Raw genomic sequence first — 15,956 nt, forward strand, 5'->3', positions numbered from 1 at the left:
TACATTGATTAAATGGTGAAGAAGACATATTAAATCATGTCTCTTTCTTGGACTCTCCTGTTGTGAGCCTATGTTACTGGTGAGAAATGTGACCTATCGATTAAACCGGATAAAATATAAAATACCAAATTTAACCATATATTTATATAGCTGAAAGCCTCCTTTCTAATCAGTGAGGTATCATTGAGTGAAAATAAACATCTGATCTAAACAATCCATCAACAACTCTTCTAGGGCTACATTCACATATATATAATGGTACAAAACCTGTTGTAGTATAAATACCATCTGATATAACACAGATTTAGGCTAAATCTTGAAGCTGTCTTTTTATAAATAATTTCTTGTTTAGCCTATTTGTTACATGTATTTATTGGAATATTGGAACTTTTTACATTAGGAAAGTGAGTTCCTGCTTGCTTCATTGGGTTTTACTACTCTAAACCAGTTACATCGTCTAGATACCTTCAAATCGATATCTTACAATAATAGCTGATTATATACCTTTTTTACAGACCAATGTTTTATGTCGTAGGTTCTGTTCCAACTAAATCGTGAATTATGTCGAACTATCTCTATGTTGAAATTCAATTTATCCATCATTTCTATAAATCGTTGAATAGGTGTCCACAGTTGGATATTCAAGCATAAATACACTCATAAATACATAGATGAATGAATATTTGATTCATTCTGGATGAACAAGATTTTTGTTGACCTGTATCTTGAACACCTGAAACACTGAAAATCAAGTTTGTCAATCCTTATAAGTCTATAGGCTAGAGGTTCATTAATTATTCAAATCAAGTTAGTCAAGTTTTCAAATTAAATTTCTGACATTCTTAGAGTAAAATAATATCTTAATTTGTACGTCTATTGACAATAATGATATGATATGGCGTTTCAAATGAAACAGAAGATTTTAATAGCGTCGGATGGAGAGAGGGATTCGGAATGGGCTTTCGATTGTAAGTAATTTTTTTGTTCATATTATATTTAACATTTATAGATTGCAGATTTAGTTTTGGTTCGAAAAATTGCTATAAGAAACCATTAAGGCCTAATGGATTTCTCGTCATTTTCACTTAATCTGCATAGGAATATAGTTATTGAATTCGTAAGAAGAGAAGAAGTAACATTAAATCATAAAATATGTTATTAATGGCTCGAATCGTATTGGGCCGAGGTTTATCGACAGTGTCGAGGCAAAATGCTAACAAAAGAAAACTGAAACTTTGAAATTAAATACATATTAAATACACGTCACATTAAAACTTACTGCAGTGATATAGACAGACTAATTCTGATGTCAACTTGAATTCTTTGTTTTCTGATTTCCCAGGGTATTGTAACAATCTTCATAGACCAGGAAATAATGTTATTATTGTCAGTTGTACTGAGATTGGTGTTAAATTGGCTACTATTGCTCCAGGTAATTCATACAAATTTCTCATTTAGCTGTCTATTAGAACATAATGGTACGTTGGCAAACCAGTAAACCAACCGGAAGCTAGGAGAGTTGATACAAAAATTCCATTGATTTCAGCCATTCATTTAAAGAGACTGTTAAAGAGGTTTTGTAAACTTTTTATGATAGCATCTATTTGAGCCATTCCAATTTTCAGTCTGGCGTCTGTGGTTCGCATAAAACTAAGCGTTTTATGACGACACTATCAAAAAAGCTCTTAAATTATCATTAGAGCAGTTTTTGTCTGAAATGAAAATTGACCTGGTGCAAATCAATGCTAACCGTGTCCTCGATACATATAAAAAGTTTCCAAAACCTTTTTACGTTACTTTCAATGAATCGTTAGGCCTATGTATGAAAGTGTGTGGTTCTGTTACATCGTTTACATTTGAAGATGGTAGTAAAACATTAAACAGTCGTAATTTTGATTCTTCATGCATTGCGATGTCAAACTTTTTGATTCTCTTCCACTTTTACATGATTGATTATTACTATACTGATTTGCAGAGCTATTCCTTAACCCCATGTGATTTTATATTTACGTTCAAACGCAACAGTATCTTATGAAGGAAATGTTTTTAATTGATATTGTATGGACTACAAAGAGGAAAATATATGAGAAATAGTGTAGCACAACCATTTACTAACTTTACATGACATGAATTATGCACAAACCGATATTTTCTCTTGATGTGCAAGGTTCAGTTTCCCTATACTGCGTTTTAAGATAAACAATCTATTCTACCATTTGTACATTATTGATATTGTATTCAGGTGTTATAGTAACCGTATAGTAAACACGTCATATCGTTGGCATCGATAATTACTAACACCTGAAGGCGTATATATATAAAATTAATCTAGTAACCTTTTTGACCTTTGATGGTACTAGTAGGCTCTTGTCAGTTCCATCCATGATAATATAAACCAAATTTGTTGACTTAGACAGTCATGGATTTAGTTCACAATGGTTTATTGTCCCATCCAAACGACATAACGTTCTTTCCCGCTCAGCCTCACACCACTAGAATCCGATCCGAATGTATCCTAGGGTCGAATAAGGGATCCCAAAGTAAACAAATCCCCGGCTATACAACCCAGTGTTTCAACAGGATGACTTATATAAACCCGTGGATATGTACGCTATAGTAACATGTTTAACGATTGAACTACCAGGCACACCGAAAGAGCAATTAGAGCCAAATTAAAGGGAAATTACTTTTCATTGTGAAACTCAATGTATTATTTTTTACAGAAGCGATAATAAATGGCGACGAAACAGCTATTGAAGTCTTTATTGAAGAAGAGAATAAAATTTTAGCAGAAAAAGTTTCCAAATATCAGAAGAAACTTCGAAGTGCAATGGTAAACATTTTTAAACTTTGATTCTTCGTCTTCTGAGCAGTTTACTATCTACACGGTAGTTGGATTTGGGTTTGGCTTAGGGAGCCGCGGTGGCTCAGTATGGTAGACTCTTGCTCGCTAACCTGAAAGGTCCTGGATTCAATCCCGGCATAGGTCGAGATAATACCTTCGGATTTTTCAACCAGGTTTCCCCCTGTCAGTGATGCAGGTAAGAGGGACTGACATGGAAAAAAGCGTCTAGTTGTTCGGATGGGACAATAAACCGAGGCCCCATGTGCTACAGGCTGTGCACGTTAAAAATCCCTCGACAGTTGGAAATCGAAAAAGAGCAGGCTAATGCCGCTGTCCTGGCTAAATTTCCCTCATTGCACCCTGCATGGCTTTGCCCGTCTTCATTAGCCCACATAGTGCAAAATGTAGAACGCAAGACATTTCATTTCATTTGGTTTTGGCTTAATTACCCATTTAATATTCAATTAACACTCGTCAGTTAACAACAATAGGAACGTAAATTTAACTGAACTGCTTTGTTCACCAAACACGCGTTCGCATGGTGGGGGTTGGCATGTGAGTACATTGTAGACAATTTCAGATGACTCCATCCCATCGAGTTAAAGAATAGTCAGTCTTTACTTTTCATTTTCAGTTGGTTGGTAAAGTACTCACATCGTGTCACACATCTCCTAGTGAAGTTATTTTAAACACAGCAGCATCAGAAGAGGTGAACATGATCATTATTGGTTCTAAAGGATGCGGACTTAATCGACAGGGTGTGGGATCAGTATGCAACTACCTTGTATCACATTCAACAATTCCCGTTATTGTATGCCGACACCCAGATGCTGTTAACGACGGTTACGTTTCCAAATATGTCGTCGATCCTAAAACGATGAGGTTAATTCCACGTAGAAGTTTTCAAAGCAGCACAGAACCAGAGGGTATACCTGTGGCAGACTCAAGTGCATTGAATCAAGCTTCTACAGCGACGCATAGAACTATGGAAGAAGAACACAATGCCTTGTCTGTACAAAACACAGACAGACGGTTGTCAACAGGGATACCAGTTATAAATGTATCTATGACCGATACAAGCAATGTTAATCAGATAAAAAAATTATCAGATGACTTGAATAACGAAGAAACCCAACAAAACCACGCCAGCCTGGAGTCGGATGAAAGTATTTCAACAGAGATGGCAGCTGATGACAACAAGATGATAACTAGACAGACAGAACCTACTCAGTCAAATGGAGATGTTGAAGATGAGGATTTAAATAATGATATCACAGAAAATACACCATCTGAGACGCTGGAAGATAAAGACAATCTACAATCCTTAGGCAACGGTAAAAGTGAGTCTAAGATGCAGAATGAAGTTCCCAAGTTATCAACAAAGGATGTATCTATTTTGTTAAGTACAAGATTAAATAAGTCATCAAGAATAGATAGTCCACAGATACAAGGCGGTCCATTATCTAACTATGGGAAGGTTAAAACAAACTCTCCATCATCATCTAACTCAAACGAAGAGGATAGTACTGGTAGTAGTGTTCAGAAAGAAATCGTGGAAAGGAAGACGTAAATTTCATAGTAGTTCCGAGAGAAAACCACAACAACGAAGAGATATAGGTGTACAACAATATCCATAAAGAATCTGATTCAGATGACGAGGATAACAACATTACCTCTGCTGAAAACAGTAGTTATCTTTCACCAACGCATCAACATACAAGAAATTAATGTTAATCAATGTAACTGAAACTTGAGTCAAACACTTATGTACATTGTATTGGGGATTATTTTGCAGATACAGACGAGCAAAATTACTTGAATTTTAGAGTTAAGCCTAGTCTGTGTTTGGCCATCATTGATACAGGACAACCAGATGAGACTCATAGACACTGCTTTATGGAACAACGATCACTGGATCAAGTTGCATAAAACTTTCACCAGTGATTGTTGTTCCATATTTGTTTTCACGATATTTGGACTGGACACATTACCCAACTGATCAGTGATCTTAAAAAAAAAACAATTAATATAAATGATGTTTTAATGAAAATAAACATACTACTGTAGCAATATCGGATTAGAACTTACATACCTTTAAATTACAGATGTCATATTCATTATTTAATTGAAAATAACAAGCAACAACACAAAAACAATACCAATTAACCCTAACTAGCTCAATATTATTTACAAAAGATAAAATACCCGACAAAGTAACATAAGCAAACACAGAATTTGAAAGAACAGAAATATAATCAAAAAAAATTTTATATCAACAAAATTGTGTAACATTTGCAAAACTGTGCTGGTCAAATCTTATAGAGAAAAGTCATTCACTGATGAAAAATTCTAAAATAAGTTCTCTCTATGTGGAGAAAAACATCACATTTCCCAGTGTTAAATTGCATTCTCAATCAGCTTCATCGTTAGGGTGGGGTGCGTGAGGGCTGGGCCCCAGAAGGTGAGAATTAAGCCCCAGCAAAACCTTCTTCAGTTCAGCAGAGATTGATACATTTAAAGTGTCTTTGTACAAAATCAAAAAGATATAGATTTTGATACGTTTTTAGTAACTCAAAATAGTCAGAAATGAGTTCTCTGGGCCTTTTCAAATGTTCAGAGTTCAAAATCTGAGCCCCAGCACCAATTCATTCCTGGTGACGGGCCGTTGGTTACTGAAAACATTTGATTAACTCTGTAAGAGTTTGTAAACTCTTACAGCAGAGGTTGCAGAGGTCATATCAACTAATTATATCATTTGTTGTTTCAAAACCCCATAGATGTAAAGTTCATCTGATCTTTTGGTTTCGACATATTTTTTGAACTATGATATTTTTGAAGAACGAAGATTATCTTGCCAATGTATATGTTTTGGGGAATTTGCATCATTCAATATTCATATTCAGAAGAAAGTTGACCAGATTATGATGTCAGTATTACAAATACTAATAAAGCCAATTAATATGTCAAATATTCTGAAATTGCAAGAACCACAGGTTACAGAGATAAATAGGCGCAATTACAAGCTATAGGTGTCCCGATATAAGTCCAGTATAAACCAGAAAATCTGTCCAAACTCATACTAACCTGAGCAAGTTAAAGCTTCTAAGCACGTCTATCTATATAGGTGTAAATGCCATTTGTAAGTAAACTTAAAGAATATATTTACAGTAAGCTTTTAGCTGTCATATGATGATGGTTGGAGTTACAATGTAAGACTAGTGTCAAGTTACATCACTAAGGAAATACCTGGAATTGGAATTATTTGTTCTTAACACTGCCACTTTATTCAAATTCTTTGAAAAGTTCAAGCCTTTACCTCAGTGTTCACTAATAGTTGTTAATGTTGGTGATTGTGTTTAACACATGATTAAAATAATATAAAACGATATAATGCTAATAGGTCAATCAAATTATAGCCCTATCATCAACCAATCAGCAATCAACAATTGTAACTTTCCCAAGTCTACTTTTATATCTTTCAACAGGTTGGGCTTGTTGATTCTTTATGAACAAATGTTTATTTACATATGCAGAACCAAACTCAATCCACAACTGATGAAAAATTATAAACTTTACTTGGCAAATCCTCAATTTCATCTTTAATCTGATTGTATAAATTTTGTAAAGAATTAGATGCGTGGAAGTTTTTCTATTTCATGTTGAGTATTTAGAATACTTGTTCATGATATGATCTCAGACACAGGTTCAGATGTAACATCTTCTAATGGTATTGCTGTTTGTTCACTTATACTGTATTCTATTTCTTCACAGTTATTACTGTCATCTAATAATAATACATTTTCTTCTTGAACACCACTGTCTACAAAATACAGATCAATACATATATTATTTAGTTTAGTCTCTAATGTAGTATGATTAAAGGTCTGATCCACAGAGAATGTTCAGATTTGTTATTTAGGATGGAGGTTTCATCTTAGTAATTATACACAACAAAATTATAAAGCTGCAGCTATTAGATACTAGGTTTAACATTAACAGCGATTTTTAAAAAGTATAGTAATAGAATATACCTTTAGAATAGATTTCACTACTATTGATCTAAAATGAATAAAATATACATATATAATACAAATATCAATTGAATTGAATTAAATATGTATGTCATACAAATACAAAACTTGATGTGCATGATAATTGCAATGAAAGAATGAAAAATAACATTCCTTTTAAAGTTTCAATTATCATCTATTCTTCCCTGCTTGTAGAAACATTACCAGCATTATATATATATATATATGTTTACTGTAATATTTTTAAAATTGTCACATTCCAGAAGGCCCCAAGAAATTATTCATTTCAAGTCTGGGACACTTACTTGACATTCAAACTCTGTATTACCTTCTCCATTATTTGATGTTTCTAATATAACTTTAGCTTCTTTTTTTGGCCGACCTCTGCCAAGTTTTTGTTTTGATGAACCTACGTGATTATCAGTCTAAAATGATGAATATTATGTAAAGTTAAAGCATTACAAATATAAGCAAGAATGTCTGTAAATCTAATAAAAGAAAATCCTTAAGTATTTTATAAGATAGTTTCAAAACTATCATCATCAGATATCTATCATATCGTCATTGACATAATAATCTATTTTGAACAATTTAGGTCAAATACAACTTACTAAAATATGTTCTATAGTTGCCTCATCATCTCCAACTGTCAGTATCATCTAGAGATATAATACGTCATAAAAATATTAAATTTGATAGCAAAAAGCAAACGAACATCCATAAAAAACAAGACATATACAATCAAAGAACTGTTGACATTTTGAGTATTTGTTTTTGATTTTCAGGTGAGATTGGAACAAAGTACATAAAGGATTAAGAATCAACCTAAATATCATGAAAATACAGATCTAGATTTTTCCTGGTGTTCCAAATCAGCTCTGACCAGTTAGTAGTAGTAATGGTTTTAAAATTAGATCAGGTATTAGAGAATCTGTTGAATTACTTACTGTTTCTGTAGCTTCAGATGGTAGAGATTTTCTTGGTCTCCCTCTGACTTTCTTTGGTTTATCTTCTATAGGTGTATCTATCTATAACAACAAAAAACATCACAATCTCTAATAGATGAAAGGAAAGGTAGCAAAGCAAGAAACTGTGTCTTGTATGATATTACTGTGATCAATCACTTAAAATCAACAATCTCAAACACGATTTCAATTTGAATGCATGAAATGGGAAGGAAGGGATAAGTTACTTACTTTTGGGTATTTTCTTGGTCGTCCTCGACCTTTACTAGTTGATGGTGAATCATTAATGTCAGATTCAATATCTGATACCTGAAAAAATATGTTTTGATACAATTTTAGAGTACATCTTGGCCTACATCAACAGATAAATAGGATATCTTGCCATAACTACGGCATGTATTCTCTAGTCATATCTCCCAATATGTTAGACTGAATTAATGTGTGAAATTATAAAGACAATATCTTTAGCCAAAACAATTCAAAACTTACAGCTGTCATAGGATGTTTCCTGGGTCTTCCTCTCCCTTTACTTGGTGATGATGATGTTGATATAGTTTTCTACAAAAAAAATTTAAGTTTGGATAAAACCATATAGTTTGCAAAGGAAGCAGTTACTGTATTAAGATATCATAAAGACCACTTCCACATTATTCAGTTTGAATTCAGTTTTTTTCAAGTGGTGTTACTGTAGTTAAGTTAAAGTTTATATAAAACTATAAAGTTTGGAATAGAAGGTTACCTGCAGAAACAAATTAACAAACCTTAGTATGTTTTCTAGGTCGTCCACGTCCTTTACTCTTACTCTCAGATGAAGATACTGAATTACTGTCGTCTGCAATATCTTCTATTTCTACCTGAAAATCAATGGTTCATTCATTATCAATATTTTAAATAACTGTAATATCAATCATTTTGAATATTTACACAAAATGTTTCTAGATATGTCCACTATGAAAATTAAAAGTATTATTATATTATATTATATTGATATATACAATACAGGAGTTATAATTACTTTAGTTCGTGGTCGACCTCTCCCTGGTGATGATGGTGTTCTTATAATAATTTCTGAGTCACCATCTATGTCTATCTACAGAGAAAATAATAATACAGGTCAAGCTCAACCAACTAGCTTTGCTTACTTCAGCAATATGATTACAATCGACTTGTAGCAAAAGATATACTGGTCTTTTCTTTTGAGGGTTATTTCAAGATTTAATCAATAAATTGTGATCCTGTAGCGTTACCCTATGGTATATACAACCATTACTGGCTAGGGCAACAGTTTAAAGCTTTAGCAATAATTGAGCGAGACTTTCATATCACTTCTGGTCATAAAGACTACTGAAATTCTGAGATGTCACAAACAAAGTTAGTTACTAACCCTGGGATATTTTCTAGGTCTACCTCTACCTTTACTAGTAGATGGGGTATAATTATAACCTTCATCATCGGAATAATCAGACTCATTCTGTAAAATAAAGATCATTATAATCATTAAAGTCCTCTAACGTTTCCATTTCATTTTATTATAAACATCAATTACACTTTCAATGAAAGTTAGAGTCAGGTGGAAGCAAGTCAACGATGGCTGAATCTCAATTTTCAAGACAGTTATACCTTATTATGGGTACTAAGAAATTCAAAATCAAGTACACTTTAGTATTAAAAGACTACAACTTACATATTCAGTATAAGATATTTGAGGTGTTCTACTGATACCTCTTATAGGTGTTGGTACTGATCTCTGCAAATAAAAACAAACCCAATTTCTATTTTCAATTTTTCAATCATATAACAATAGATGAACATAAACTACATCACTACTAACTTTCAACTTTTTGTATTCCAAGAATAAGACATGTATGTACCTAAAAGTACAGTGCCATTCTTGTCCAAAATTTGTTGACCCTTAACATTTTTGACAGTTTTTTCAACTAGTGTAGGCTCAGATACATGAGACAGGGTTTAATATGGTTTTCACACATCATAATCAAATCTAATTTTATGACATCTTAACATAGTTTCTTTCTAATCATGTAATTAAGGGATTTGAGTTAAAGGAAATGGATTTAGAATGCATGTTCATTTGGGTCACTAAAATCTATGCATCAAACTATACAAAAACTTTCACAACATCTATAACTATGACAGCTAGACCTTCATCATTAACATTGAACAGTAAATATTTTACTATTATTGTTTTTATATTCATGAACAGCACTTACCTTCAGTGGTTTTCTAGGGCGCCCACGTCCCTTACTTGTTGATGGTGTATTATAAATTTCTGAATTATCACTTGTTCTAACCTACGATTGCCAATAAATAATAATCAATAATAAATCATAAAAATGAAAAAAGTAGACCTAATATTAGCTAATTTTAAAGAAGCAGTCTGTATCATTTCAATGAAAATCATTGGGAAGTTGATGATAAATACAACAACATTTCGTCTAATTGAAAATGTAATTTTTATACAACACAAACTTATACATTGAATTTTTAGTGGAGTCAATTATTGGGAGATTTTCTGCTGCAGAATATGGTATCAAATAGTATTTCAGTGGTAAAGAAAACTGTCCGTATTGTACAGCTTTCAGGGCTTTAGATAACATTAATTTGGGGGGTTTTAGGATTGTCTAGGCCCCCTGATGCTAGAGCTCCTGAGAAGGCTAGAGTTGCATGTTCACTAAATTAGACCTCCTTGGAGGTTAAATAATTCCAGATCAATCAAGTTCTATAGTTGATATATTTAAATCTTCAAAGTTTGATTCTTTTAAATGTCAATACAGCATTATTTACCATTAGCCTTTAGAATTACCTGAAAACCTGAAAATTACGAATTTTTTTCTTCCAGAAACGGTAAATTCCCTAGTTGACTAATCATTTTGCTTGAAGTTCAAACGTCCAGGACATTGAAGTGGTTGTTTTGGGTGCACTTAAATGTAATCTAAATTCCTGATACAAGTATTTATCATAAAATGAAATGAAATGGAGTTTTATGCCCTACTTTTTTTTTACTTTTTGCACCACGTGGGCTAATGAAGACAGGAAACGCCTTGCAGGGTGCAATGAGGTAAATTTTGCCAGGACAGCGGCATTAGCCTGCTCTTTTTTGATTTCCAACTGTCGAGGAATCCTAAACATGCACAGTCTGTAGCACATGGGGCCTCTGTTTATTAAGCCTTCTAGAAAGAGGTATTCAGTTCAATTCAAAATTATACACAAGGTCTCTTACTTTTAAATTTTTTCTAGGTCTACCTCTACCTTTACTTGTTGATGACTGACTTTCAGCTTTACTGGTAGATGGGGTTTGATTAAAACTTTCATCATCTGAATCATTCTGTAGAATAAAGATATCAATGTATTGCATTGTGGTGGTAAACAGAATTCCTAGTGGTTTTTTGACATAGTGAAATGGAATTTATAAGTTTCAGATATAACTGACTTCTAAATCTGGACTCTACATATTTCATTGATGTGCATTTATAATGATAGTTACTATATCTGTTGCAGTTAGGTATACTTACATGATTAACATGGTAAGAACGACTACCATATTTACCATTAGTTGGCTTTATAACCATCAATTCTATCTGAGTAAAAGAAATGTTATGGATAAAATTCTAAAATATACTTATTTTGCCATGGAATTCACTTATGTCAATCATAGGACTTAGTTTCATCTATATGGATAGAAATATAAGAAACAGTTCTGCTACAATTTAATAAAACCGTAGATCCACTCCTGATATTTGACTATGAACACATGGTTCTCTGTGTCAAAATGTGTGAATCTATACATAATTCTAATTCTAATAATTAAATATTAATGTCAAACAGAGTCACCACATTTAGCATTCATAAATTTGATATATAATATAACAAATACCTATGTAAAGAAATTCTTACTTGTTGTGAAATGGTATTTTTTACTGGACGTCCTCTAACATTATTGGGTATGGTTACAAACTTCACAGGTAGAGTATCAAGCTACAATTATACAAAATAAAAGAAAAATCAAAAACTAACAGTTGTCATTACAGATAAACCTACTCTTATCAATTTTTGTAGAATCATACCAAAATTCAAACTTGTCCGAAGTTTCATGAATATTAACCTACAAACTAAATTTTATAAAATTCTGTCTCTGACATAAACTCTCTACTTTATTGGACACAAATTTTCAGTATATCAAGAGGTGAAACTCTGTCAACGTTTTCAATATAATCATATGTATTCTATAGAATTTACATACCAAGTCATTATTTGTAAAGTCTTTAATAAGTGATATTTGTGCTTTATCCTGAAATACCAAAGAATATAGTATAACAAAGGGGAAAAGGTAAAGGGTCTATAAAAAAAAGTATCCATAAAAGCCACAAGTACCTTTTCAGTATGCATGCTTCAACTTTGAACTCTTAGTCCACTGTACATAGTTATATATCATCCTAACATTTGGAATAAATCTTAATGTTTAGATATTAATAAATCAAGCTTACCGCAATATTTATTTCTAATACTGGTACTTTAGATTTTTTCGTATTTTTTGTAAATCTTGATTTCTGATATAAAAAACAAAATAACGGATAAACAGTTCTGATTTATGTCCTCAATCAAAGAACTACCTCTTTCCTACTTTTGGTGGTAGATCAAATTTTACTGATTATATTTACATGAATGAAAATTTCAGCTTCATTATAGTACTGATAACCTTAATAAACTAAATAAATATAATTAAGTAATGCAAGGGAATAACTTGAATAAGCAATTGAAATTTCAATGTTTTCAGTGTTCTTGACTCCAGTTTTAAAATAAATTGGACATCTTTGAAAAGGACACAATATGGGATAGAGAGATCCAAAGAGGCTGTCATATTGTTCTATTTCATTGTTTGCTTTCCCACAATAATTCATCCTTGTAATTGAGATATGGACCTACAAGTCATGCTTAGATTGGTTTAAAATCAACATCACTAGAGCAGGAATGCAGCAGAAAAATTGTTAGATTACAATACAGAAAAATATCAGACAAGCCAAGTGATATATTTCTCTCAAGCCAAGTGATATATTTCTCTCAAGTCAAGTGATATATTTCTCTGAAGCCAAGTTATATATTTCTCTCAAGCCAAGTTATATATTTCTCTCAAGCCAAGTTATATATTTCTCTCAAATCAAGATATATATTTCTCTCAAATCAAGATACATATTTCTCTCAAACCAAGTTATATATTTCTCTCAAACCAAGTTATATATTTCTCTCAAGCCAAGTTATATATTTCTCTCAAGCCAAGTTATATATTTCTCTCAAGCCAAGTTACATATTTCTCTCAAATCAAGTTATATATTTCTCTCAAACCAAGTTATATATTTCTCTCAAATCAAGATATATATTTCTCTCAAATCAAGATATATATTTCTCTCAAACCAAGTTATATATTTCTCTCAAACCAAGTTATATATTTCTCTCAAGCCAAGTTATATATTTCTCTCAAATCAAGATATATATTTCTCTCAAACCAAGATATATATTTCTCTCAAATCAAGATATATATTTCTCTCAAATCAAGATATATATTTCTCTCAAATCAAGTTATATATTTCTCTCAAACCAAGTTATATATTTCTCTCAAGCCAAGTTATATATTTCTCTCAAGCCAAGTGATATATTTCTCTCAAGCCAATTGATATATTTCTCTCAAGACAAGTGATATATTTCTCTGAAGCCAAGTTATATATTTCTCTCAAGCCAAGTGATATATTTCTCTCAAGCCAAGTTATATATTTCTCTCAAGCCAAGTGATATATTTCTCTCAAGCCAAGTTATATATTTCTCTCAAGCCAAGTTATATATTTCTCTCAACCAAGTTATATATTTCTCTCAAGCCAAGTTATATATTTCTCTCAAGCCAAGCAAAGTTATATATTTCTCTCAAATCAAGTTATATATTTCTCTCAAGCTTATATTTGTCTACTATATTTCTGTATAGGTAACTGATATATGTATGTCTAGCTAATTATATGTGTTATCGAGAATAGATATGTTTAAACTTACTAAGGGATGAATTCTAGGCCTTCCTCTAGACAAACCACTATGTGCTTTCGGCTACAAAATAAATAGAATATTTCATACAGTAAAAAAAAACTGCACATGAAAATATTAATAACACCCTAGACCTAGGAGTAATGAAAATCTGTACTGCTTTGATATGTTTTTATTGAATTGCATTGCAGCAAAACGAGACATCCGGTTTAATTCAGAAAAATACCATGACTAGCTAACAATGAGCTTTTATAGCTTAAAAAGCAAATTGCCACAACTATATTATTTTGATTAATCTTACAGGTTCGAAGTACTTACTTTTGTCTTCTTCAATTCATCTGGAATCTTAGGGCGACCTCTTCCTCTTTTTACTTCTACTTCCTTAACTTCTTCCACATTCTATTCAATTATTTCAAAAACTGTTTAGGGATTTGATAATACTAATACAAGCCTCTTGTTCATTGACCAGTAAATTAAATTTTACAGAATAGTTTTATTCTTAAAAATCTGAATATCAGTTTAAAACCAATGCCAATACTAAAAGTCTTTAAATTGCATTGCATTTATAGAAATATAAAAATGCATACATGTACAGGGGAAAGTTTTTGGCCAAAAGTTGCCGTATACTAAAATAAAATGTTTTGGAAGTGTGTCTAGATGAAAGCTTAAACATACCAACTTCATATTTTTATCAATGCAAAGTTTCCAGGTTTATTCTAAATCTGATATCCCAATCAGGAAAAATATATCAAGGTTCACTGAATGATACAACTTGCAAATTTTCATGGCTTTGAAGCAAGAAAATATTAAAGCAGTAGACATAGTCCAAAGTGAATGTTATAATTCTATTTCTTAAAACTATGACATAATTCATTATCAAATATTGTGAAAGATACAATATAATATTAACTAACTTTTACCTCAGTTAATTCTTCTGTCATGTTCATTTCATTAACCTGAAAAATATATATATCACTATCAGTATATTGTATCACACCAATAGTAAGCCTAGAGCTTTTAAATAACTTTTTTCTACAACCAGTTTAGATTCTAGTACTGGTAAATATATCGGTAAATTGATGTTTTGCGATACAACATGCCACGAAACGCATATTGTATCTTGAGGTCTTGTATCGATACTTCACGATACCTGTTATTCCATACAAAAGTGGGGATATTTATAAGTTGGATTATGGAATAACTATCTTTTCACTGAAATTGTTAGAAACTATTTATTAGACAGTGGGTGCTAACCACTTCTATCAACTAACTTTATATTACCAAATGTCACAGTTATAAAGTTTTAAATTAATGTTATTGAAACTATGAAGATAAAATGTTACTGTATTGCAGTAATGTATGTATCGCAGCATGATTGGCGATGCCCAGCACTAATTTCTAAAAAATTATATCTTTACTACCATGGCATTAGTCATTACAGTAGGCCTACCAATAACAATAAACCAGTAAATTGTGCTAAATAATATGGTAAATATCATTTTATTTTTTAGAACAATTAAAAAAAATTACAAAACAATATGGCATTGGGAGATCCAAGGAATGTTTTCTCACTTGTTCCTTTGCAAATCAAGGGTTATGTTGGATGGTTAGTTTGTAGGCTACCATTTTCCATTGTTTGGCTGTTTAAAGACATGCCGGTAAAAAAGCAACGCAAGAGATCTTTTGTGCAAAATACAAACGAATTATATATCGTGTATACGCCCATGGCTCATTAAGCAACCATAGATTGAACATACTTTATCTATCTATGTAGAAAATCAAGATGAAGAAATGATAACTTATTCTGTAAATTAAGTTTTTTTTTTTACCTATTCAATAATGTAAACATATGCCGATCTAGATGAAGCTATGAACTAATTCGTAACCTAAATGTTTTATATTCGTTCTTCCAGCTACCTAACGTAACCACTGCATTAAAGGATAGTCCGAAAATAGCAATAGTCCTCCGTCCTGTAGTAGGCCTATACATCAAAATAGGCCTATAATCAATGAAGCAACCCCGGGAATGTGAACTATTTGTGGCATGGATAAATCCTTTAAGGCATATCCACT

The 15,956-nt window shown here is 31.9% G+C and overlaps 2 protein-coding genes across 2 annotated transcripts; one reads left to right on the forward strand and one right to left on the reverse strand.

Annotated features, from left to right (window-relative positions):
• Nucleotides 1-895: 895 nt before the first annotated feature.
• LOTGIDRAFT_165224 (hypothetical protein) lies at nt 896-4,415 on the forward strand (the record flags this gene model as incomplete). Its single annotated transcript, XM_009062232.1, has 4 exons — nt 896-968; nt 1,343-1,432; nt 2,724-2,833; nt 3,480-4,415. 4 exons carry the CDS (start codon nt 896-898, stop codon nt 4,413-4,415), a joined length of 1,209 nt encoding a protein of 402 aa, XP_009060480.1.
• A 2,110-nt stretch (nt 4,416-6,525) lies between these two features.
• LOTGIDRAFT_234397 (hypothetical protein) lies at nt 6,526-15,737 on the reverse strand (the record flags this gene model as incomplete). The annotated part of the gene is made up of 21 exons (XM_009062233.1): nt 15,713-15,737; nt 14,804-14,839; nt 14,202-14,282; nt 13,896-13,946; nt 12,344-12,406; nt 12,100-12,147; nt 11,754-11,834; nt 11,372-11,437; nt 11,080-11,184; nt 10,070-10,150; nt 9,526-9,588; nt 9,226-9,312; nt 8,857-8,931; nt 8,603-8,695; nt 8,331-8,399; nt 8,073-8,150; nt 7,824-7,904; nt 7,488-7,535; nt 7,182-7,301; nt 6,877-6,904; nt 6,526-6,665 (listed from the first exon to the last, which is right to left on the reverse strand). The coding sequence occupies exons 2-21, from the start codon at nt 14,828-14,830 to the stop codon at nt 6,526-6,528; spliced, it is 1,485 nt and encodes a 494-aa protein (XP_009060481.1). The 5' UTR covers nt 14,831-14,839; nt 15,713-15,737.
• Between the last annotated feature and the right edge of the window lie 219 nt (nt 15,738-15,956).

This window comes from Lottia gigantea (genome assembly GCF_000327385.1).
Source record: "Lottia gigantea unplaced genomic scaffold LOTGIsca_50, whole genome shotgun sequence".
In the NCBI taxonomy this organism is placed as follows: Eukaryota; Metazoa; Mollusca; class Gastropoda; family Lottiidae; genus Lottia; species Lottia gigantea.